At 37.5% G+C, this 26,420-nt stretch overlaps 1 protein-coding gene across 3 annotated transcripts in view; it reads left to right on the forward strand.

The window, feature by feature from the left end:
• LOC127573753 (transmembrane channel-like protein 5) overlaps window positions 1-26,420 on the forward strand; it is a 101,011-nt gene that overhangs the window by 44,083 nt on the left and 30,508 nt on the right. For all 3 annotated transcript variants that reach the window (XM_052022245.1, XM_052022244.1, XM_052022246.1), the window contains 10 exons: window positions 1,394-1,484; window positions 3,081-3,329; window positions 4,695-4,846; window positions 13,210-13,354; window positions 14,298-14,453; window positions 21,001-21,170; window positions 23,358-23,433; window positions 23,573-23,670; window positions 24,196-24,291; window positions 24,388-24,463. In XM_052022245.1, the coding sequence (XP_051878205.1) occupies window positions 1,394-1,484; window positions 3,081-3,329; window positions 4,695-4,846; window positions 13,210-13,354; window positions 14,298-14,453; window positions 21,001-21,170; window positions 23,358-23,433; window positions 23,573-23,670; window positions 24,196-24,291; window positions 24,388-24,463 (1,309 nt within the window). The remainder of the gene's footprint in view (window positions 1-1,393; window positions 1,485-3,080; window positions 3,330-4,694; window positions 4,847-13,209; window positions 13,355-14,297; window positions 14,454-21,000; window positions 21,171-23,357; window positions 23,434-23,572; window positions 23,671-24,195; window positions 24,292-24,387; window positions 24,464-26,420) is intronic.

Consider the following 26,420-nt stretch of genomic DNA (forward strand, 5'->3'; position numbering starts at 1 on the left):
GCCTCAACAACAACTAGGACCATTCTCCCTGTTCTCACCTGCCTCTCTCATCCAGCAGCTTCCACTTTACTTATTCTAATCACCATGCTTTACTCCAGAGAGAATGCCTACCAATGCTTGACTGGGAGTATTTGGTTTGTGCAGAAGCCTTAAAGTTAGGATGAGTTCTTCAGCACATGCTACATCACTGAGAGTAGATCTTCGGAAATATAAATAATTGTAGAAATCACCAAGTATATGTACAATCATATCAACAGCTAGTAAAAGTCAATGACCAACTAACCTGAAAGAAGTTGATAATCCCTTTAAACAGTACTGTTAGAAACCCAATCTTGCTGCTGAGAAGTCATTAGCATTAGCTTTAAGCTCCAAAGTATTCACTTCACAAACATACTGACAGAGTAGATGTGGCTAAGTTGTTTCCCTTGGTGGGTGAGTACAGGACTAGAGGGCACAGTCTTAGAATTAGAGGGTACCCATTTAGAACAGAAATGAGAAAAAATGTCTTTAGCCAGAGGGTCATGAATTTATGGAATTCATTGCCACATACAGCTGTGGAGGCCCGATCATTGGGGGTGTTTAAGGAGGAGATAGATAGGTATCTAATTAGTCAAGGTATCAAGGGATATGGGGAAAAGGCTGGAAATTGGGGCTAGATGGGAATAGTTCAGCTCATGGTGAGGTAGCGGAGCAGACTCGATGGGCCGAATAGCCTACTTCTGCTCCTTTGTCTTGAGATCCTGTGATACTATGAGCAGTGTTAATAGCTCGTTAGGATATCCAGCATGACATAGGTTCTGTCAAAAATGCATGAGCAAGTGCTAGAGACAAATTGGAAGCAATTTACCACCATAGCCCCAAAAAATGCATCCTATTGAGTTGAATTTTGAAGACTTTCTTATTAAAATCTAATGATTACTTCATTTGGCCATCCCCTGGCACTATTATAGGACTTTATCAGATATAACGTGTTTGAATTTTTAAAGATGTTCTTAGATGATAGAACATAGAGGATGAAATCATCAGTTTACAGAAAGAGTTGACAAAAGAGGTATGTTCTGAACAAATGGAATATAAATAAGATATAAAATATGAACCTTCATGCATTACTTCAAGTAATTTGATGCAGGTAAAGGGTCCATAGTTTGAACTTGGTGAAGACTAAAACTGGTATCAGGAAGAATTTCTTCGCACAGTTTGGTAAACATCTTTCTGCAAGCTGTCGGACAGCCGATGATGGTGCTAGAATCTGTAAATGCTGCTTTGTGGATGAATGCACTAAGATGGGTTTTCTATAGTTATTCTGAATATGGAATTTTGTTTAATATACTAATATAAAATGTTTATTTTATAATTGCAATGTGAATTGTTCATTTCCCCTTTTTCGTACCAGGGATCAGGTGTATCTGGAGATTGGGCCAAAGTCAATGGAAGCAGATTATCAGATAGCTAGCTGCACCCAGCTTCTGACTAGCATATCATCTGTAAGTATTAACAGGAGCAGATATGAAAGGAATCCTTGAATCAAGGATACTATATTGTTGGATTCAGTACATAAGTTGGGATCTTTGGCTTGTTATTAATTAATTGGGATGGGCAGTGGCAGAGAATGGTGTTTCACAGCAGCTGCGTGTGTTTTTCCGGCTGTTTCCTTTCCCACTGGAGTTGATGGCTTAGGTTCAATGCATCTGTTTGTGTATGTACAGTGGTTGTGGTGGTTTAGTAGCATAGAGCTTATGTTACTGTGCTGGTGAGCCAGCAGCTTCAACTAATGATGTGGTGATATATGTTCAGATCAAATTTGAAGTTGGTTCACCCAATAAATAAAGTATAAAAAGCTAATATCAGTTGTGCAAAAGCAGTATACCACTGATGCTGGAAATCTGAAATAAAAGGAGTAAATGTTGGAAATGCTCAGTAGGTCAGGCAGTATGGCTGGAGAGAGAAACTGTTAACATTACAGGTCAATGACCTTTCATCAGAACTGGAAATAGTTAAAAATAAGGTGATTTTGACATGGAGAGAAAGGGGGTGGAACACAGGAGAGATTAAATTTCAAAGGTGGTGATGATGCAAGGATACACTTAACGTATTTGTTGGCTTCTCTAATACAAGTTGCATTCCTCTGTTCTGACTTTGATACATGATAGAAAATTGATACTGCTTCTGGGTTACTATATCGGAGACCTACCTGATCCCATCACAATTGTTACATTAAATATACTTGGAATGAAAAGGCTAAGTGTCAGTAATGGTGACTAAAGATGTCCTTTAAAAACTAGACTTCAAGAAGGGAAAAATAATTTGTCGTCTTTTACCTGTCTAATCTGCAAATGGATCCAAATCAAGTGCAATATGGTGATTCTTAATTACTCTCTGAAATGGCGTGGCAAGCCAGTTAGTTGAATTAAAAATGATATAGGAGAGTATCATCCCCACATGGAATCCAGTGATTCAAGAAGGTGTTTCAGCTTTGTAAGAGCAATTAGAGATGGTCACTAAAAGCTGAACTATCAATGTGTGGATTTAAAAAAGGCTGAAGAGAAAACATAAAAGCAACCTAAAATTTGAATCATTTTAATAAAAAAAGAGTAAAATACAATTTCTATAGTACTATCTGAACCTTTCCTGTCCAATTTTTCCATTAAACCAGAATAGCTACTGTCAACATCTGGTGAAAATTATTTTTGCGTGCAACATAACATCCATTTTATGAAGTCTACCAATCTGGCTTCACATCCACTGCTCTAGTGTCAAGGCTAAAAAAAATGTAAGAGTTACCTTGTTTCAATTCAGGAAATGCAAATAAAAGTCAAATCTTTTCAGAGGGGAAGGTAGAAAATGTTTATTTATTATAAAGAATTTTGTTAAAAAATCTCATGGAATTACAAACATAAAATAATTCAAATTGAATAGAGAAATGCAAACAATGGGAAAACTGCTAATACAGTGGGCATTTCTCAATGTAAGACTAAGAAAAAAAACTCTCAACAGTTGTGTTACTTCCAGAAAAATGAAAAGATTCCACACAAACCAATTCAATGTAATGATAGTGTTTCTTCCTTGTTCTCATTTTGCAGTCTCTTCGACGCTTTCGTGAAAACATGATTGAAATTTTCCATTCAATTCATCCCTGGCATAGATCCCTGAAAGTTATTGGTGGCAAGTTCGGAACAGGTGTTCTCTCTTATTTCACCTTCCTCAAGTGGCTGCTTATGTTTAATGTCTTTTCCTTCCTGATTAACTTCAGCTTCATTACCATCCCACAATTCTTTGCCTTGGGTCCCAACAACCTCACTTTCACAGGCTTGGAGCTTCTCACTGGTGCAGTAAGTATCCTTAAACAAAACATATTTACAATAGAAAGCAAAGTAGTATTCAAATTAAGCATTGAAATGAAAGTAAGGTCTAAGCAAACAGAATGAGCCACCTTTTATTATTTTATTTGACTAATAGTAAGCCGATGTGACATTTAGAATGTTTATTTATCTATGAGCGACAAAACATAATGTTAAATAGTTGTTGAAAATAGAAGATGGGGCAAAAATCAAGATGTAAAATAAATCTCAAATATTGGCCTGGCTTTTGAAGTAATGATGACAAACTATTGGTGTTCACTGTTAGTATTCCATGCAGTAACTTTTTACAACTGAATGAAGAAATCCCAAATGTATTTCATAGATCATTATTTTTTGTAATAGGCTATGTTGGATACAGTTTTCTCCATAGCTGTCATGTTGAGATCACCTGAAATGATGTGATCTAATTGACCCTGGATGACTATTTTATAGTGCAATTTGTAATTTCTTTGCACGAATAATTCAAAATATCAGGAATTTTAAAGTACAAATGAGCAAAGTTTAACTGATGTTTCAGCTTCTGCTTTAATCATATAGGTATGTCTTAATCTTTGTTTGACACACTATATCGTGCATAAAAATTCATTTAAATGTTTCCTGGTTTCTTGTCTTTGAGCACTCTTTAATATGATTGGTTGCTCAGCCAGTTGGTGGACAGGAGGTTGTTGACTGCTAGACGTAGGTATTGGAAAAGGGGAAGCTCTTGCCACTTGTGTTGTTAGATATCTGTGTGAACTTTTTTTCCAGAAAAGCCAGAAATTTTCATTATCAAGAAAGGCTTCCAAAATAGGGGATGTTTTCCCCTCTAGATAAGGAAGGGTTAAGTAGGATTCAAAGAGATTTTCAAAATAATGAGGGACTTTGATGGACAAATTGTCAAAATTAGTACTTCCAGTGGTAGATGAATTTTTTGAACAAAGAGGAAATTGAGCCACTTTAAGACATCAAGCCAGGTGCCTTAACAAAATTTGAAAGGAAATTAGATGTATGTGGAAAAGGAAGACCGTTAAAGACAGAGGAATGGGTCATTAATGGAACTGATTATCCCAGCTGAAAAGGTAATTAGCAGAGACCTGATGAAACATAGTTCAATTAAGCTAGATAAAGATTAAAATTCAGTACAATGTATTTTTTAACAACATGATATTGATTTTGTTTAAAAATCCTTGTAGCAATTTTAGTGTTATTATCAACTATTTCCTCATTCCAGTTGTGTGGCTGGCAGCTTTTAAAGTGTCTGCACTGCTTTCGAGAGTAGAAGCTCCCAAGTGGTGGGAGGATGTTGTATGGACTGTTGTTGATTTTCCCAATCTTGACAACTCCTTTTTCTTGCAGGGTTATTTTACACAGACTGTTTTTTATTATGGGTTTTATACTAATGCTAGCATTCAAGCAAGTCCTGCTGCTGGAATGTATAATATGCAACTTGCTTACTTCCTCACATTTGGATTCTACATGCTGATTTGCTTTCTGTCTCTGGTTTACAGGTAATTAGATATAATCCTTTCATTTCTTTGCCATTAAGTGTAAACTGCTTTATTGACTTCAATTTGCTTGTGTTAGCAAAATAAATATGAAGTGTGTGGTATCTCTGCAATGATAAGGCTAAAGGCAATAGCATGGGAATAATATACTGTCACAAACCAGCAACAAAAGAAACACACTGAGCATGATTCAGTGTTAAAAACTATTTTATTAATCACTACTTATGATAATACGTAAAATAAAAGTAAAAATGTTAGTATGTTAGAATTCAAAAATGTTAAACCTCGAACGTTAACCCCAAAACTAAACTCGTCGTGTGTGTGTGTGACAAAGTCCAAAACTCCCAGTTCCTGAATGGTTCTTAAAGTTCAGTTCCGCAAGCCATAAGGTGAAACATGAGCAAGGGCTTCTTCAACAACCACCGTTGTCTGAAGATAAGATGTAGATGTAGAAAAACATAGAGAGAGTACATACGAAATCCAAATGTTCCATGATGGAACCCAAACGACACTTCAGTGTTTACTCGGTAGTGACTTCCTCACCCCGAAAAACATCCGAACCGTGGTCGTCCACACCCAAATACCTGTTTCCTTCTACAGGTCAGCAACAAAGTGAACTCCACTGGATTACTTCCAACTTCCATACATGGATTTCAGTGGCAAACACAGCTATTGTTTCTCATCCATCGATAGAGAAAACAAGCAGGCTGGTGTCTCTCTCCCTTCTCTCTCTCTCTCTTCTTCTGACTTCTTCAACAACGTCATTACGTCCTTTATCTTCTATTGACGTAAGCACGCCCCACACACACATACACACACACTCTCTATCTTAAAGGGACTTTCACTGAGTCCGTAACACCTCCCACCTAAAAAAAATTTTTCCCAAGAAAAATTTAACCGCGCATACAGTTAGTAATTTTAATAATTATCATGCTACACAACTACAGACTATCAGATTAATACAGATACATGTTTCCCATTTAACATCGGGAAAGACAATCAGCAATCACATTATCTTTGCCTTTAATGTGAGTTATCATGAGATCAAACTCTTGCAAAATTAAACTCCAGTTTAACAGCCTTCTGTTGTTTTTGACTCGGCTCAGAAACACCAATGGGTTATGATCTGTATACACAGTCAATGGTTTCTGAGCGGTGCAAACATATACACTGAAATGTTGCAAGGCTAAAACAAGCGACAGTAATTCTTTCTCTATGGTGGAATAATTCTTTTGATGCTCATTAAATTTCTTTGAAAAGTAAGCTACAGGATGGTCAATATCATCAAGGTCACCCTTCTGCAACAACACAGCTCCTGCAGCTTCATCACTGGCATCTACTGCTAATGAAAATGGCTTTTCAAAGTCAGGTGTTTTGAGCACAGGATGGTAGCATAAAATGGCTTTCAACTTCTCAAATGCTTCTTGACAAGAATCTGTCCAAACAAACTTTACTCCCTTCTTCAGAAGATTAGTTAGGGGAAGAGCAATATCAGCTAAATTTTTACAAAATTTTCGGTAATATCCAACCATTCCCAAAAATCTTCTAACAGTCCTCGTGCCTGTGGGAATAGGGAACTCAGATATTGCTTGAACATTTGCCTGAACAGGAGCTTGCTTGCCTTGACCTACAACATAACCAAGATACGTCACAGTGGCATGGCCAAATTCACTTTTAGCCAAGTTAACTGTAAGGTTAGCCTTGGAAAGTCTTTCAAACAACCTTTCTAATGCAGAGATGTGATCTTCCCAAGTATCATTCCCAGTCACTAAGTCGTCAATGTAGGCATCTGTATGTTTTAACCCATGAATCACTGAATTAATCATTCTTTGAAATGTTGCCGGAGCATTTTTCATTCCAAATGGCAAAACATTGTATTCATACAATCCAGAAGGGGTTACAAAGGCTGAAATCTCCCTTCCTCTATCTGTTAATGGAACACACCAGTACCCTTTTAATAGGTCAATCTTTGTAAGAAATTTTTCCTTTCCCACTCTGTCTATGCAATCATCCACCCTAGGAATAGGGTAAGCATCTGACTTTGTTACAGCATTCACTTTCCTGTAATCTGTGCAAAATCTAACAGTTCCATCAGGTTTAGGCACAATAACACAGGGCGAACTCCAATTTGAAGTAGAATGTCTAATAATATCATTTTCCAACATGTATTTTATTTCCTGATCAACAAGTTTACTTTTTTCCACATTCATTCGATATGGGTGTTGTTTGATTGGTTTTGCATCCCCAACATCAACATCATGGGTAATTATCGATGTTCTGTTTGGAACATCTGGGAACAGATTTTTAAATTTTAAAATTAATTCTCTCATCTGTTGTTTTTGTGAAACTTGTAAATGGTCCAACTTCGTTTCAAGGTTCTCCATGATATTTTGGTTTTTTAGTTTCGAGGGAACAATAATTGGTCTAAATTGGCCTTCCTCAACATCAACATCAGGCATTCTAGAAACAACCTTTACATCATCCACCAAGGCCACAACTGAATCCCTCTCATAATAAGGTTTTGGCATATTTACATGACAGAGTTGTGTTTTCTTGCGTCTATCTGGTGTTTTGATTATATATGTTAGATCAGTCACTCGAGATTCAATAACATAGGGTCCAGAAAAACGAGATTGCAAGGGATTATTTTGGCTAGGGAAAAATACCAACACCTTTTGCCCCACTGCAAATGTCCTAGGCCGAGCACGTCTATCAAAATATGTCTTCATTCTTATCTGGCTTGTTTTCAGATTCTCTCTCGTTAGCTGGCAGACTCTCTCCAACCGAGTTTTAAATTTTTGGACATAGTCCAACAGACTCAAGTGAACTTCCTCATTAACCCATTGCTCTCTCAACAACTCCAAAGGTCCTCTCACCCTATGTCCAAACACAAGCTCAAACGGACTAAATCCTATTGACTCCTGGATCGATTCTCTAACGGCAAACAAAAGTAAATGGATACCTTCGTCCCAATCCTTGGTGTTTTCAAAGCAATAAGTCTTCAGCATATTTTTGAGAGTAGAATGAAATCTCTCCAGAGCTCCTTGAGATTCTGGGTGATATGCAGATGATACAATCTGCTTTGCTCCCAGCTCATAGACTATTTGTTGAAAAATTTTTGACATAAAATTACTACCTTGATCAGATTGGATTTCTTTTGGCAAACCAAACAAGGTAAAAAATTTTACAAGAGCCTTTGACACCGTCTTGGCCTTAATATTTCTAAGGGGTATTGCCTCTGGAAATCTAGAAGTAGCACACATGATGGTTAACAAATACTGATTTCCAGTCTTAGACTTTGGTAAGGGGCCAACACAGTCCACAATCACCTTCGAAAAGGGTTCACCAAAAGCAGGAATTGGTTTCAATGGAGCCACAGGGGTTTTTTGATTTGGTTTACCTACCATCTGACATGTGTGGCAGGTTCGACAAAACATCACCACATCTTTTCTCAAACCAGGCCAATAGAATTGTTTCAAGATCTTCCCTACAGTTTTATTCACACCAAAATGACCACCCAAAGGCATACTTTGGGCCAGGTTTAAAATCTCATCCCTATAAACTTTTGGAACAACAACCTGATGAATAACTTCCCATTCCTCAGTAACAGGAACATGAGGAGGTCTCCATTTCCTCATTAACACTCCATTTTTGACATAGTATCCAGTTGGCACTTTTTCAATCTCCTCACATGAGAGAGCTTTTTCTTTCAATTCTGTCAACTCAGGGTCCTTTGTCTGTTCCACCATAAAATCCTTCCTCGACAAAGACAAATCTTTAAATTCAGGCTCACTATAAGGATGTTGATCCTCCAGTGAAGACAGAAAAGTCTCAGATAAGGCATCATAATTTTCTTCCTGTTTAGGACTGTCACAAGGAACTACATCAGACTGCACCGGACTGTCTGTCTTGGCTAATTCTCTAGCTCTAGCTCGAGTCACCGCACATGATGGGTAAACATCTGGATCATTCTCAGACTCATCAATCCTTGGTTTGGTTGTTAACCGTACCACAGGATCACTTTCTCCATCTGCAAGGTCATTTCCCAATAACAAAGAAACTCCTTCCACTGGCAAACTAGGTCTTATCCCTATCTCGACTGGTCCTTCTACGAACTTTGACTTTAAAATCACCCTGTGTAAAGGGACAGACATGGTCTCACCTGTAACGCCTCGTACTAGATTTACTTCACCAGTGTCACTTTCTTCACCAAAATTTAAAACACTGTCCAGCAAGAGAGATTGACTAGCCCCAGTATCTCTAAGAATTTTCACTGGCACCTGGGGTGACTCATCATTCAGTGAAACAAAACCCTCTGATACATACGAACGGAATTCTTTTCTCACCTCTTCCAACTTTTCCACTTTTCCCTCTTGCAAGGACTGATCTTTAACAGCATCTCCTAAACCTTTTTGATTTTTAATTGCCTGAAAGCAAGCATTGGGCACAGCTTCCTTCCTTTTCTTCAAAAGGGCACAATTAGATATCACATGGCCAGGTTTCTTACAGTAATAACAAGTACGCTCAACAGGTTTCTCCAGCCCTGGCTTCTTTTCATCTTTTCCTTTTTGATTACCTCCCAATTTAATCTCCGGTTTACCTGGATTGTCTTTGTAACTCTTTTGAAAGGTTTTAGGTTGTCCCCATTTGGATTTATGGGTTAAAGCATAATCATCTGCCAACCTAGCAGTTTCTTGTAAAGTTTCCACTGCCTTTTCATTTAAATATGTTGTTAATTCAGCTGGAACACATCTTTTAAAGTCTTCCACCAGTATCAATTCTTTCAATTTATCAAAATCCCCATCTACATTTTTAGCCATGTACCATCATTCAAAACATATTCTCTTTCCATTGGCAAATTCCATATAAGTCTGATCTGCAGATTTCCTCAAGTCTCTGAATTTTTGTCTATAAGCTTCAGGTACCAATTCATAGGCCTTCAATATAGCTTGTTTTACCTTGGTTCAAATCAGCTGCATCCTCAGCAGACAAAGCAGAATAAGCTTTTTGAGCTTTACCTTTAATCACACTCTGTACCATAAGAGCCCATCCTTTCCTTGGCCAGTTTGAACTCACAGCAACCTTTTCAAAATGTTGGAAATACTGATCAACCTGATCTTCTTCAAACGGAGGGACTAATCGAACCTCCCTGCTGGCTGAAAAACCATCATCAGAATCAGATTCCAAACTCCTACGCTTCATTTGTAACTCATGCTGCCTCTGTTTTTCCTTCTCCTCACTATCCAGCTCCATCCTCTTCAATTCCATCTGCTTCATTGCTAGATCAGCCTCTATCTTCATCTGAGTTAGCTTTTGTTCGGCCTCTATCTTTAACTGGGTTTGTTCTCGTTCAGCCTCTATCTTTGCCAGCTGCACCTGTGCCTCAGAAATTGCTATTTCACTGCCAGGAAACTGTTTTAACACTTCCTTCTCAAACACCTTCTTTTCCACATAATGGCCAGCTATCAGTCTCTGAATATCTGCCTTTCTCATAGACTGCTTTACTTCTGTAAGGTTTAGCCTTGTAGCAATCTTTATCAAATCATCCTTTTTCGCCACCTCCAATCCCTTTTGGGTTGGTGACTCCAAAAATGCCTTAATATCCATTGCTGCTGGTTTCCACACACACAAGCCAATTAAAAAGAATTTATCAGACCTCCCTCAAAAATATTTGGATTGAATCCCGAACAAATCTCGTCAATCTGGGGAACGATCCCAGACGACACTCGTTAACCTTGGGAACTATCCCGGACGAGCCCCCAATTTTGTCACAAACCAGCAACAAAAGAAACACACTGAGCATGATTCAGTGTTAAAAACTATTTTATTAATCACTACTTATGATAATACGTAAAATAAAAGTAAAAATGTTAGTATGTTAGAATTCAAAAATGTTAAACCTCGAACGTTAACCCCAAAACTAAACTCGTCGTGTGTGTGTGTGACAAAGTCCAAAACTCCCAGTTCCTGAATGGTTCTTAAAGTTCAGTTCCGCAAGCCATAAGGTGAAACATGAGCAAGGGCTTCTTCAACAACCACCGTTGTCTGAAGATAAGATGTAGATGTAGAAAAACATAGAGAGAGTACATACGAAATCCAAATGTTCCATGATGGAACCCAAACGACACTTCAGTGTTTACTCGGTAGTGACTTCCTCACCCCGAAAAGCATCCGAACCGTGGTCGTCCACACCCAAATACCTGTTTCCTTCTACAGGTCAGCAACAAAGTGAACTCCACCGGATTACTTCCAACTTCCATACATGGATTTCAGTGGCAAACACAGTTATTGTTTCTCATCCATCGATAGAGAAAACAAGCAGGCTGGTGTCTCTCTCCCTTCTCTCTCTCTCTCTTCTTCTGACTTCTTCAACAACGTCATTACGTCCTTTATCTTCTATTGACGTAAGCACGCCCCACACACACATACACACACACTCTCTATCTTAAAGGGACTTTCACTGAGTCCGTAACAATACGCAGACAGTCTCAGCTGAATGTGCAAAATGAAATTACTTTTTCCTGTTCTCCTGCCAAGCTCTCTCCGACTTGGAAGAGATCTGATTAAATCTCACCTTTTAGTTCCTTCATTCAATAGGAAGAAAACAAAACAAAAATTAAAAAAACTCCGGGTGCTGGAAATCTGAAATAAAAACAGAAAATCCTGAAAACACTCAGCATCTGCAGACAGAGACACATAGTTAAAGTTTCAGGTTAAAGTCCTTTTTGAACAGGGAAAGTGAGGAAGCGAGTTGCAGAGAGTGTAGAAGGCAATGTACAGAATCAGGTTTATTATCACTGACATATGTCGTGAAATTTGTTGTTTTGCAGCAGCAGTACAGTGCAAGACGTAAAGACCTAAAAAATTGCTATAAGTTATAAAGATAAATAATGCAAAGGGAACATTTCTGATAGGGTGAGGCCAGGCTTGCAAAGTCATCTCAATGTTTATGGATCTATCTGGTTAATGTATGAATGAAGGCAGTAAGAGAAAGAGAGAGAGAAAAAAAAGGGACATATAAAAGTAGTGAAATGCCAGTCAGAGAAATCAAAAGTTGAATGCTGGAAATGCTCCGCAGATCAGGCTTCCTGCTCATATACAGAACACAAATTTCATTACTATTGTTGCCAATTTCCAAAATGCTCTTACATTCACCTGGTTCATCTCCGACTGCTCCCTTTCCTTTCTAGTTTTCTCTGTCTCCATTAACAGGAAATAGGTTAGTTACCAATATTTTTTACAAGCCAAAGCCTCATCTGAACAATAAATTTCTCCCACCTGCTTCCTGTAAGGACTCTATTTCATTTTTCCAGTTCCCCTCCATGGTATCTGATCTGAAACTTTCCACACACATTCCCCTGAGATGTTTTTGTACTTCTTTAACTGTGGTTTCTCCTGTACAGAGACCTAGTTGCAGCTCATCTATTTCCCATACCTCTGCTTTCACCCTGTCTACTGGACACAGCAAGGATAGGGTTCTCCTGGTTCCCAGCTTTCACCCACCAGCTTCCACAGTCAATGGATCATCCTTTGAAATTTCCATCACTGATTATGAGAATTTATCACCTGACACATTTTACTTTCTCATTTCGGCATTCCAAAGGGTTTGCTTCCTTTGCAACCCCTTGGTCTGTGATTCTATCTCCACCAAATACTCCCCTTCCCACAACATTTTGCCAATCACTGCTTTGTTTTGCATCATCCCTTTTCACCATCCGGGGACCCAAACCGTCTTTCCAGGTGAAACAGTGATTCATTTACTATTCTCCCAATTGAGTGTACTGATCATTATGTTGTCTTATTGTTGAAATCAAAAGCAGATTGAGTAACTATTTTGCTGAGCACCTTCATTCACCCCGAGCTTCCACTTGCCCGCCATTTTAGTTCTCTGCCCAGTACCAGGCTGATTTGTCTGCAGCACCCTGCACTGTTACAAGGAAGCCCAGTGTAAGCTTGAGTAACAGTGTCTCATCTTTGGCCAAACACATTGCAGTGTTTAGGACTTCATATTGAATTCAACAGCTTCAGATGGCTCACTTTTCTGTTTGTATCAGAACTGGCCGGTTCTGTGGTAAGGTTTATCCATCTATAATATTGACTCAGTTTTTCTCTCTCCACAGACGCAGCCTGACCTGCTGGGCACTCCCATCATTCTCCTTTAGTTCTTAGATATCAGCAACAGTTCTGATCTGCATCTCATTGTTTTACATATCCCTTTGTTTTAAAAATAAAATCACAACAGACAATTGAAATTCTCTTGCAATTTTTGAAAAGAGCACAAACTGAACATACAAATCTTTTTTTCTAAATCCTAAATCAGTACAAAAAAGTTTATACCTATGTGCTCATTTAATTTTCTATTGCAGCATAGCAAAGTCATTCAATGAAAACTTCACAACAATTGGCACTTCCTCTGGTGAGGCAGCCAGGCTTCTATGTTCATGGGATTTTAACATTACTAATGAAAAAACAGTACAACTGAAAAAAACGAGCCTGAGCACACAGTTAAAGGTATGTGCACATGCCTCTATACTAAGCATTAATATGTTACATTTTAACAAATGGAATAATAACTTCATGTGCCAGAATCTTTAAATTCCATATATAAAGTGATTTAATATTTTTACAGAAATTCCTGTGCCATATTGTTGTTCTAAAAACAAGATGTTCTTTGTCATTTTGATAACAATTGATTCAGCCTGAAAAATGTCAATACAATCTTTCAATAATACAAATTGATGCAGGTAATGCATCTTCTGAACTTAATATGAGAGTAACAACAGCATAAAATTAGTTTCTCTATAATTCAGCTTGCTGTTGTGTATAATGGTCTATAGGCACTGCTGACTTTGAGAAGTCTTGATCGGTTAATTCAGCTGGATCTAACACATTGTTTACCGTAAAAATTTCAACAGTGTCATTCAACATGGATATGTTAATGTCAGTGGCACAATTATCCACCGAAAACCACTAAGACTAAGGAAGATTTAAAGAAAGAAAAGTAACCAAAAAATAATAACTTTTAGCTCTAAGGGGCTCCCAGAAAAAAAAAGTAATTTCCCTTTGGACTTCGACTGCCTGTTGATTATCCCCTATTGAGCATCATTTGAGTTTTGCCATCTGGCAGCATCATAAGTTTGATCCCCATTGAGGCTGAATGTAGTATTCCACTGTTTTTGGGAAAACCTGATCCAGATTTGTCAACACAGAAGAATGATAATTTCTTGATAGCATAATTAAGTAAGTCCAAGATCAAACAAAATATGGAACATGAAATGCTGCAGTTTATCCAGTTCTTTGTGCTCTCTTCCCTAAATATTTATAGATGACCGTGTATGCAACGAAGAATGTTTGTCTTTAGGGATGTTAAATCAATTTTTCCATAAATATGATGGAATTTTAAAGGAACTTCTGCACCAATCCTATAGTTAAAAGGCTGAAATATTTTCTGCAGGAAATGTTATCAGACAAAATGCATTACAAGAGGCAACTAACAAGAAAACAGAAAATCGTGAGATGTTTAATTCATCTGATGACTTGGATTATTTCGTTAGGTACAACATTAGGCTGCTGTATGGGAGTTTATTTCTATTCTGTTTCCAATTTTCAGGTATGTACTTACAAATTTCACTTTGTACCCTGTGATACTTGATTTCTAAAATACAGAGATCATTTTATTTCTGTTAATGTCACCATTCAGTGTCTGGTCGCTTAAGCGGTCATCCATAAGTTTGTTGAAAGTTAATCTGGTGCCAGTATTATATGTTTAGCATCCAAAGATATAAAATAGTATAAAACCTTCATCATAAATGATTGCAGTTGTAATCTGATCATCAAAAAAATAAACTGCATGATAAGATTGTTACAATGTCATTTAAACCATAGAATTGTCCATTTCTCTTTGCTCCCAATATGGTGGGGCTCTGCTGGAGTACAAGTCCTGTGAGGACCACTGGAAAATGATCTGATTGCAGTAGGTCCCTAGTCAGCCTTGAAAAGGGAAGAATGCACCTGCGAAGCAAGTTATGTCAACAGGTTCCCTTGAGGGAGCAATAGTGGAGGGGAATCCCCTTATACCAGGAATTCCTCTTTACCTGCCTCTGTAAATCCTGGTTGAGTAAGATGTAGGTTACAGATGATCAAAAATGGGGTGAACCTGAATCCTGAAACGTCTGTACAAAATCAGGAGGAAAAAAGAAAACACCATTTCATTTGAGAAGAACCTTGAGTATCCCTTTTGCTCAGCAGCAGAGCACCAAGTCTCCAGCTGCAAAAGGCTAGTTGGTGCTGTTAGTTGCCAGTTCAATGCTGATTACCCGTCTTCTTTGTGTGGTTAGACCTTGCATTTCTTATCCATTTCACAACGTCAATCTGTTCCCATTTTAGATCCCCAACAGCTATTCCCCCTGGTAGTTCCTGGGAAGTAGTGAGGAAGTTATAAGTGGGGCTAGTGAAGCTTAACAACAATCCTCAGGAGTACTATACTCTTGATTTCTGAGGTGCTTCCTCGTAGTTCTATCTTTTAAAGGTAAATTCACATTGATTGACCAACCTTTTTGGTGGTGACCTCCCATGGTTCCTTTCAGGACTTCTGGTAAGGCCACATCACAGTTCAATAAATGAGCAGACCCTAGTCAGATCAGTGACACTAAATGTAATGGAATAATCCCAACAGCATCATTTGGCAACTAACTAATATATTCAAGAACCTTAATACTGCTTTAAGTAGCCTGGAATATTGTCTGAGGCCACGTCCGATAAGATGTATTTCAGCACCTCCTTTTATTTCAGAATTTATCCTTTTTCTCCCAATTTTCTGCTCAGAAAATTTGTGCAGCAATGACTATTTGCAGTCAAATATACTTTAATGTTTTGAAATATTAACAAAGAACATTACAAATGATATAATCAAATTTGAAAAACTAGACAGAAAATGACTTTAAAATGGAAATGATTGGGCACCCTAGTCCAGTTCTCCTACTCACTAATCCCCTTCATCCAAAGATTATGCTTGTGTACAGCTCCATGGGATATTAGCTCATCATTATGAGAGTGATTACATTGGGGACAGCTGTCTCACAACTAAAGAGACTTGGATTCAACCTTGGGTGCTGTCTGTGTGGAATTTTGTACATTCTTCCCATGACTGCATGAATTTCTCTCGGGTGTTTCAGTTTCCTCACACATCCCAAAGATATGCTGGTAGGTTAATTGGCTACTGTAAATTAATCCAGAGTGTAGGTAACTGGCAAAAAGAATCAAAGGGGAATTGATGAGCATAAATTGCAGGACCTCAGGTAAAATAAGGAATAGGGTAATAGGACTGATGGAATAGTTTTGCTGTGAGTTGGCATGAACCAAATGGGCCAAAAGGTCTCCAGCTATCTCAAAAATACAAAATGTTCTTCTTGTTCTGTAACATGTCCTACAACTCTCACACTTTGCCATTATAACTCCATTGTCATGCAGTTGATTGATGGAAATCAAAATAGTAGCAAAAACAAAAAGCTGAAAATTAGGGAAAGTGGCCAATAAAGTACTAAGGAAAATGATAAAAGATTTGTGAATATGCGATCAGTAGCAATAAAAGAAGAGAAATCACTCACAATGCACACAAAAATTCATCTATTTTGTTAGCAACCTGGAGAGGGAAGGCAATGGAAGTGAAAAGCATAAAATGTAAAATGAACAGCCAAATCAATATGATCAATTATACACCTTCAGCAAAAGTCACATTAACACTAAAGATTCTATTTATATGTGTGAGGGAGAGAAAGGAGGAGAAAAATAATTCCAAGACAATAGCAAATGTGGCAGATTTTTAATTATTTACTTACCTGTGATGGTGTTTAATTATATTTGCATTGCAGCCTTCTAAATTTTTTCTTGGTGTAATGTTAAACTTTGCTCTCTTCTCCTCTATCACTTATTCATGCAAGTGTTCATGATTTGATCTGCTGGAAATTCTTACCAGCTACATTCCCCCAAATGGGTATCTCATATGGCATGTGGCATGATGCAGCTGGTGAAGAAGAGGCAGCAGTTTTTTTTTTCTCATTCAGTCACAGCATGTGGGAATAGCTAGGAAGGCCAGCATTTGTTGCCTATCCCTAATTGCCCTTGAGGAAGTGGTGACAAGCTGCCACTTTGAACTGCTGCAAAACTTCTGATAGTTTCTTTGTGAGGTAAGGATTTCAGTATTTAGACAAAATAATTATGAAGGAATGGTGATATATTTCTAATTCAAGATAGCTTGTGACCAGGAACTTGCAGAAGGCAGCATTTCTTTGCACCTGCTGCTTTTATTTTTCTAGATCATACAAGTTGCAAGTTTGGAAGGTTAAACTGAATAGGAAGTTTCTGCAGTGTATTTGCAGGTGTTGTTGAAGGAGTGAATGTTGAGACCAGGGAACATTATGCCAACAAAATGGACTGGGTATACCCCCCAATGATAAACTATTAGCTTCCATATTGCTGAAGTAGATCCAACCACCTAGATTATGGAGAGCGAGAATGTAAAAAGAAAAGTATGGCTACAGTTATTTTGTTAAATTCTAGAGAACTAATGGTAAATTCTTTTAAATATTTGACATTCCTTCATCATAATTGCTTGAACTTTATCAATGAAGTTCAAATTGGTAAAAATAAACATTGACTTTGTATGTCAAAATCATTTTTTAAAAAAATTAGTCAAATTCTGCCAATCCCAATAGTAATTCCTGTCATGAACAACTGTCTTTCATTGATTTCATTGAAGCCTGAAGTCCCACACCACCAGGGTCGAGAACAGCTACTTCCCTTTAACCATTTGGCTCTTGAACCAAACTGCACAACCTTAATCGCTACCTCAGTATAGCAATACTCTAATCACTTTGACCACTTTGCACTATAATGGACTTTGTTTTTTTTTGTTCTAATTGTGTTTTTTTATAAAAATTGTGTATAATTTATGTTTTTCTTGTGAATGTTGTGTATCTGATGCTATGTGCCTGTGATGCTGCTTCAAGTAAGTTTTTCATTGCACCTGTGCATACATGTACTTGTGCATATGACAATAAACTCGACTTTGAGTTAGATTTTTTTGGTAAATGGTCTTATTATTCAAGAAGAGATGTTCATTCACTAAAAGATGATCACCACAATAAAGTAAGAAAATTTTAGAACATTTAGTAATAGAAATGCATGAAGAAATGTTTGTTTGCACAGGATAGAAGGCCAGAATATCACATACTGACATCGTGACCACTGGCCACTGATAAAATAAAAATCCCTGATGCACTCAAATTGACCTCTGGGGTTCAGGCCAATCTAATTGTTTCAAAGAAAAATGGCTTCATTTGTAGCAACTAGATATCCAGAAACTAACACAAAGTAATTTTGTAGAGCTTCCCTTGACTAGCCCTTTGAACTGATCACCAGAAGGTTAAGCTATTTTCCCCAAATATAAAGAGAAAGATAAAACAAATTGTACACTACATCTCATCAAAGTGAAACTCTAAAATAAAAACAGAAAACGCTGTAAGTACTCGGCACATCAGGCCTCGTCTGCACTAATGTTTCATGTCAAGGACCCTTCAACAGAACATTCTGACAAAGGGTCTTCAACTTGAAACGTTAACTCTATTTCTCTTCCCACAAATGTAACCTACCTGCTGAGTATTTCCAGTATTTTTTTATTGTTATTTTGGATTTCCAGCATCTGCAGTTTTTTTTTCATTTTCACTTACTTATTGAAATTCTAAAATGTTTTCCCGCTTGTTCTGTACGTTCAAAACAGTGCTGACTTCTGTATTTTGTCAGCTAGTGTAATAGGCAGTTTGCATCAGAAAATTCCCAGAACCCTCATGAAGATACATGACCTGTTAATCTATACTTTCTTTCTGCTTTAGCAACTCTGGCATTACATATACAGAGCTGGTAGAACGGTCTGCATAGAGTATTTAGGAAAACGAGTACACTTTCGATTCTGGCTAAATTGGTTAACTCAGAAACTGGAATCTGGGGAAGATTTTGTTCCTACCAAGCAAAAGGCTGCAGAGGTTTCATTGATAGATAGAACAGAAAAGCAGACCCAAACACCTAGATTATGGAGAGTGAGTACATAGAAAAAGTATAGTTATAGTTGTTTTGTTCGTAGAGAACTAATGGTAAATTGTTTTTAATATTTGACTTTCCTTAATCATAGCACTAGTGACATTGATTGAACTTTATCATGAATCTTACTTAATTCCATTATGAAGGTCTGAAATTTAGTTATTAATGAAGCCAAATCTAAAGATGCAGTCTTAAACACCTTTGCAATGTCATGTTTTGTGAACTCTGATATGAACTGCCATGTGATGTGACAAGATTAACCTTGTAGGTTTTAAGGTGAAAGGAAGGAGTTTTAAGGGGATCTGAGGAGAATGTTTTTACACAGAGATTGCTTGATATCTGCAATGTGCTGTCAGATGAGGTGGTAGAATCAGATTTAATTACTATGTTTAAGAGGCATTTACATAGGCTGCTGAATGGGCAAGGACAGACTTAGTGCAGGCAATGGGATTAGTGTAGATGGACAAAATGGTCAGCATGGACATGTAGGCTAAAGGGTCCATTTCTCTGCTATATGACTCTTATCTACATTGAAGAGGAAGGCTTTATTTAATGTGGTGTGCATCAGAACAATCTGAGTTTGAAATGTGTCAAGTTTAGTAACATAGGATTTTTATTAGGAAATTTGAAATTGACCAACATTTTTTTTGCTACAATTTGTATATTTGTTATTTGGAGTAATATAAGCAGTTTGCATCAGACAATTCTTCAAGACCAAATTTAATGGGTTTTTAAAGCTTTAATAAATATTTTAGATAAAAACTTAACTGTTATGGTGTTAAACAAGTAATGAACCTCGTAGATAGCTGCAGTGGAATGAAATGTGGGTAATGTTTTATGATAAACGTGCTTTCCTTACCTTTGACTGAAGTTAATTCTAAGGTACTCAATAAGAAAACGTTTTTTTTTTCTAGAGTGAATTTGTATTCATAGAGTTCCTACAAATGGAAAAAATTAAAATCAAATTAAATAAATATGATCAGTTTGGGGAGGGCACTACAAATAATTACCATAAAAGGTTCTGGTCTGTCACAAAATCTGAAATAGTTCACTTTTTTTTAAAAGAGGAAAGGAAGTTGCTACCACAGAACATTTCCAACCATGTGATTAATTGTCAGAAAGTTAAAGGCTTTATGCTTTTTCAAGGCATCTTGGGATGTCATGATCATTATTTCTTGCATCCTTAGAGCAAATTACAAAGGTGCACTCCAATTGAAAATAACCTGGCGATGCTTTGGGGTCTAGGTAGAAATTTAATGATAGCTCTTTGCATTTAAGGTTAAATGGTAAAGAGAACAATAGAAGTTTGCAACGCAATTGTATTGTCAGTATATTTTCATTTCCAGGCAAGGATGAAGTCAAAGAAGCAGGAAAATTAGAACTTAACTATAGGCTAATGGAATAATGCAATAGAAAACAAAGCTGAGTCATTCAATAAATAGGATTGTTCTGTGGATGTAGATTCTGATATAGAATAAAAGGCAGATATCCTCAACAACTATCAGAACATAGTTATTGTGAATTATTTAAATTAGATGAGAGCAAGAAAAGGAAGAGATCTGGATCTCGAACCTGAGCGTTCTTGTTCCTTTCTCATCATATGGACCATATTTGACCCTCTGCATTGTATGAATGTAGGAGCCTGTAAAACACCCTGACCTTGTTAGATTAACCATCATATCAACTAGTAGAAAGATTGTTACAAGATCATGGGAGCATTAACACTTTGGCCTATCAGGTGGTTAGTCAACCTACGAATTCCCGTACTACCTTAACCTATTATTCAGGGAAAGATTAAAAGATACAAAAACAGCAAACGTGGACTCAGATTAGTGTCTGCTGATGGGAAGGAAGAAAAAAGAATCCTGCAACTGAGCTGACTTTTGGTATCTGCTGGATCGAAACTTTTTCTATTACAGTTTAATCTATGCACTAAGGACTGATGTACGAGAAACCAAAATGTGTTCAGATCATAGTTGCAAGATGCAGCAATGCATAATATATAAGGGTATTCTAAACTTTTTAAAATGCAAAGTAAAAGCATTTAATTTATATTTCTACAGGTTATTCAAAAAGATCCAACAAAGGAAGAATTACAAAAGCAAGCAGCAACATTGTTTTTGCCTTTTCTGGTGGCAAGCATCAATCTATTCATACCATTATTCTTCTCTTTCCTTGGCTTTATGGAAAGATTCAAATATCCATGGCATGAGATATATGTTCTTATTATAAGGTACTTTTCCATCAAATAAAATTTTTGATGTTAAAAATTGCCTTGGAAATTAACTTTAAAAACAAAATTGTTTGGCTTCCTGACAATTTTGGTCAATGTTTTAAAGCAATCAAATTTGTACATTAAAATTACTGAAACAATAAATGCTGGAAATACTCTGCAGTTCAGGCAGCAGCTGTAGAGAAAGACAGCTCAACAATTCAGGTTAATGACCCTTAATAAGAATGGGAAATGTGAGAAAATAAGCGTATTTTAAGTTACAGAGAGGAGAAGGAATGGAGAGAACAAAGGAGAAGTCTGTTATAGGATAGAGGTCAAAGATTCCCAGGCAACATTATCTTGCGAGCTGGATGTTGGTGTGAGAAAAGCAACAAAAGAACATATTGGAACTGTAATGCAGAATTCAGTAGTTGCCAGAAGTCTGAAACAAAAGAGAATGCTGGAAATACCCAGCATATCAGATGGAAAGACGGAGTTAAGGTTACAGGTGGATGACATTACATCAGAGCTGGTCAGTTCCAACACAAACAGGGAAAGGCTGATTACCTGAAATTGTTGAATTCAATATGGAATTCCAAGGGCTGCAAAGATCCAGTGTGAAATGTTCCTCAAGATTATGTTGACCATTGTTGGAACAGCGTTGAAGACCAGAGACAAAGGTAGGAATGGGACAAAGAATTAAAGTGACGGGTAGTTGGAACCTTAGGATCATCCTTGTGGTCTGAAGGAAGTGTTCTGCAACGCAATCACCCAACCTGCTTAGTTTCTTGATTGTAGAAGAGACCACAGTGAGCACTGCATGCAGTACACTAAACCATGGAAGATGTGGAAGTGAATTGCTGCTTCATGTAGAATCCCCGGATGATGGGGAGGAGAAAGGTAAAAGGGTAGGTTTAGCACCTTTGATGAGTGCTTGAGAAAGTGCCCTCAGAAGGGGGGTGGTTGGTGGAGATGGAAGGGCAAACAAGGAAGTCCTTCGGATGAAAAGGGAGGAGAGAAATTCTGTTGATGGTAGAAATTATAGAAGGTAACCTGTATTTCCTGCCAACATATTCGATAGGCTGAATTGCTACCTTCATTGTGCTGGCTCACAGAGCAATTCCTTTCCCTACTAGTTTTCCCAATAATCTATTCTCCCCAACATTGCCAACAATTCTACTAGCCACCTACACTGGGGGCAATTGACAGTGGCCTACCTATCAACTGCACATCTTTGGGATGTGGGAGGAAATTGGAGCACCCAGAGGGAAGTGCCGTAGTCTTGGAGAATGTGCAGCACCAAAGTCAAGATGGAACCCAGGCCTCTGAAGCTGAGGGTTGCAGCTCTACCAGCCATACCATTGTTCTGCCACTGCTCTGTTGAATAAGGGCGCTAGTAGGATGGAAGATGAAGAGGAACCCTTGCCGTGGCTTCCCTCACACCATAGTTGATGGCTCTTAACCATCTCTTCCTCTATTTCCCACACTTTTCTCATGTCATGTTCTCTCAGCCAGAACAAGGACAGGGTCTCCCATCCATCCCACCTGCCTCAACTTTTGATTGATCATCCTCCACAATTTCAACCACATTCAACCCATTCTATCCACAATTGCTTGGTTTGCTCTTCTGTCACCCCCAACTACTCTTCTTGCTTCATTTTTCCATGCAATCTTAGGAGATGCAACACCTGTCCTTTTCTTCACTTCCCACCATCCAAGGACCCAAATGGTCCTTCCAATGCAAGCAGTAATTCAGTTGCATTCAGTGAGCTCAATATGGATTTGATAAGTTGGAAAAACCAAACCCAGACTGGGTAACCATTTGGCAAAACTTCTCCATTCTGTCAATTGCTAATCACTTTGATTCTCCATCCCATTCCCGTTCTGACTTTTCAGTCTTTGGCCTCCTACACTGTTCCACTGAGGGCCAATGTAAGCTTGAGGAACAGCACCAAATCATAGCATCTGGGCATTTTGCTGCCCTTGGAACTCAATACTGAGTTCAGCAATTTCAGGTGATGTTACTGGATTGCTGTACAGAGCCTTTAGGGGAGAAATCCTTTTGTCACTAGCAACTGTATCAGCAACCAGTTGTACTCACCTCCATATTTTTTCCATTTAGTAGAAAAATATGAATCTGAGATTAAGGTACTATTGTGTGAAGTAAGTTTGACTAATAGCGAATGTATTCATTTCTTCTCCATACAGAAATGTTTTGCTGAAGATGTCAATAATTGGAGTTCTGTGTTACTATTGGTTGGTGATAGTAGCAGATACAGTGGAGGTATGTTCTGTAGTATATTTTCTACAATTTGTCATTCTAACTACAATCCAATATATAACTAAACTGTCTATAAATATTTGAGATTTAGAGATTACCTGTCAAAGTTTTATTTCAAGTGTGACATTTGTTTAATTGACAGTGTTGGGAAACATTCGTAGGTCAAGATCTCTATCGACTTGTAGTGACTGATTTTATCTTCTCCTTATTCAGTTCCTTCTTTGGGGAATTCATTCGAAGGTATGCTTTGAGGTTTGACAAGTGTGTTGTGCTTAAAATATTAATTGTTGCAAATCTGTAATTAAATTAAATGTTAAGTAATTATTACTTTTAAAGGTATATGAAGTCCAGTACTTTTTCCTTGCCTACCTGCCCACTTAACCCCCACCCCCACCTTTGGCCTTGTACCCTCAGGAACAATTCACACTGTCCATGTGAGCAGAGTTATACAACTGTGCATAAATGTAGCAATAAAATTGTTCATCATCCCCTCTCCATCTGGTTCCATTTATCACCTATTGGTCTCTACCCCAACCCCTGAGTCTCAGTTCATTAAGAAACTTCATCCAGGCATTTACAATTTATTCTGGAATAAGCAATTGCAACTGACAATAAGCAATAATTACAATGACAATAATCAATGACATTAATCGATGACAATAGGCAATTGACATTTATAATGGTAATTTTTGAAATAACCTGGAATGACATAGCAATCAATGTTTTCAAAGGAATACCAACTCTTGATTTCTAAAATTGTTTCAGCGTTATGGGGACACATTGCTGCCCAAAACTTGGAATACCAGAATTTGACATTGCAAGGAATGTATTAGCATTGATCTATGCACAAACACTTGGATGGTGAGTAGATACAGATGAGATACTTTTAAAAAAATACATAGATTTACACACTTTCAGTACTCTGTATTTACCAATGTTCTTTGTTTATTTTTTTAGGATTGGACTTTTCTTTGCTCCTCTTTTACCAGCAATACAGATCATTAAGTTCTTCATTACATTTCATGTTAAAAAGGTATGGTAAATAGTTAATTATTATAATTTATTTTAAATTTTTGGAACAATGGCTACTGTAAAAATTGCAGTCTGAATTTTAATTTCTTAACATGCAGGGAGTAGGAGGTAATGCAGATTGCCTGCAATGGCTTTTTAACCTAACCCATTGTGTTGTAGTTCCACTTCCAACATCCCAGCCAATCAGTGTGAGTGTGAATGATGATGATCTACATAAGTGGATTCCAATTACAGTATTGATCAGAACTGCACAAACAGGTTTTTTGTGCATTTTGCAGTTGAGAACGCAACAGTAGAAATTGGTGGATAAAAGTGCAGCTTTTAAAAGGCTGCCCATAGTTCTGGTAATGCTCCTTGGATGTGATGCTAAAGCCCAGAGGGTTTGTAAGGAGATGCTTGTCCTTGCTCATGGGAGGAAGAAACTCATCAATGAAGTAAAGAAGACTTGGTGACAGTTGTCCATGAGATTAATGGCAGAAGTGTGATGCCACATTCATGGGTTTGTTCCTGCTGTCAATTTGTACTAGACTTTTAATCAGTCTATACAGGAGCTAGGAGCACAGAATAGGAGGGAAAGGCAGAAAATAGGATATGATCCTCCAACCATTTTCGTTCAATAGTTGCTGGCACTGGATATTAAGAGTTTCCCAGTCACTATAACTGTTGACAGAATTAAATAGCATCAACCTACGTGATACATAACTCTCACTCTGGTTGATTTAATGTCAAAGGTAAATGAAATATAATTTATGAACAGTATTATCTTGTTATTTATAATCCATATCTATAATCTTCAACTCTCCTTTTGAGGATGGTCTAGTCGGTCAACCTCTTTGGAGGAAATTACTTTCTCATTTTTTATTGCATAGATGACACAGTTGTTTGGATACTTGCACTTTGCGAGAAACAATAAAACAAATAGATGTGTTTTACCAAGTAATGCTTACATCACAAGTGAGTAAGAGCATATTGTGGGGACTGGACAGCTGTGGCGAATATGTTCAATTATTGTTCAACTATCTTCTCTGTGTATTCAAAAAAAGGGAGATATAGCAGGAAACAAGAGTTCAAATTAGCTTAACATCTGTCACTGGGAAAATGTTAGAAACTATTATTAAAACTTCATAGGAGGACAGTTGGGCAAAGTCAAATGGTTTTGGGGGGGAGTTCAGTTTCAAATAAGTTGCTACATCAAATATTATTGAGGAAAATAAAAGGTCAAGGTATGGGAGGTAACACATTGGCATTCATAAACCATTTGCTGGCTACTGGAAATTAAAACATGCATAAATGGGTCTATTTCTGGATGTCAAGATGCAAAGAGTGATGTGCCAGAGAGAGTGCTGGGCCTTTAACAAGATTATAAATGATTTTGATGAGGGAACCAAAGATATGATTGCTAAATATGCTAATGACATAGAGATGGGTAGGAAAGTAAGTTGCAAAGAGGACATAAGGAGGCTACAATGGGAATAGAGAGTTAAGTGAATGGGCAAAGTCTGGCAAATAGAGAATAATATGGGAAAATGTAGAATTGTCCATTTTGGCATGAGAATTGAACAAAAAATTGTGTACTATTTAAATAATGAGAGATTGTAGAGCTCTGGGATACAAAGTGATCGGGTTGTCCTAACACATAAATGCAAAGGCTGGTGTGCAGGCACAGCAAGAAATTAGAAAAGCTAACAGAACTTCAGTGTTTATTGCAGGGAGAATTGACTATGAAAATAGTAATTCTGAGGAAAGATCTTTGACCTGAAACATTAACTTATTCTCCTTTTGTTGATGTTACCAGACCTGTTGATTTTTTTCTAGTAATTTCTGTTTTCATTTTATGAAAATATTGAGATTATGCTTGGTTATATTGGGTATTGGTGAGGCCTCATTTGAAGTACTATATACAGTGTTGATCTTTTCCTTTCAAGCAAGGATATTAATACATTGAAAGCATTTCTGAG

The sequence above is a fragment of the Pristis pectinata genome, chromosome 8 (assembly GCF_009764475.1).
Source record: "Pristis pectinata isolate sPriPec2 chromosome 8, sPriPec2.1.pri, whole genome shotgun sequence".
NCBI classification, from domain to species: Eukaryota; Metazoa; Chordata; class Chondrichthyes; order Rhinopristiformes; family Pristidae; genus Pristis; species Pristis pectinata.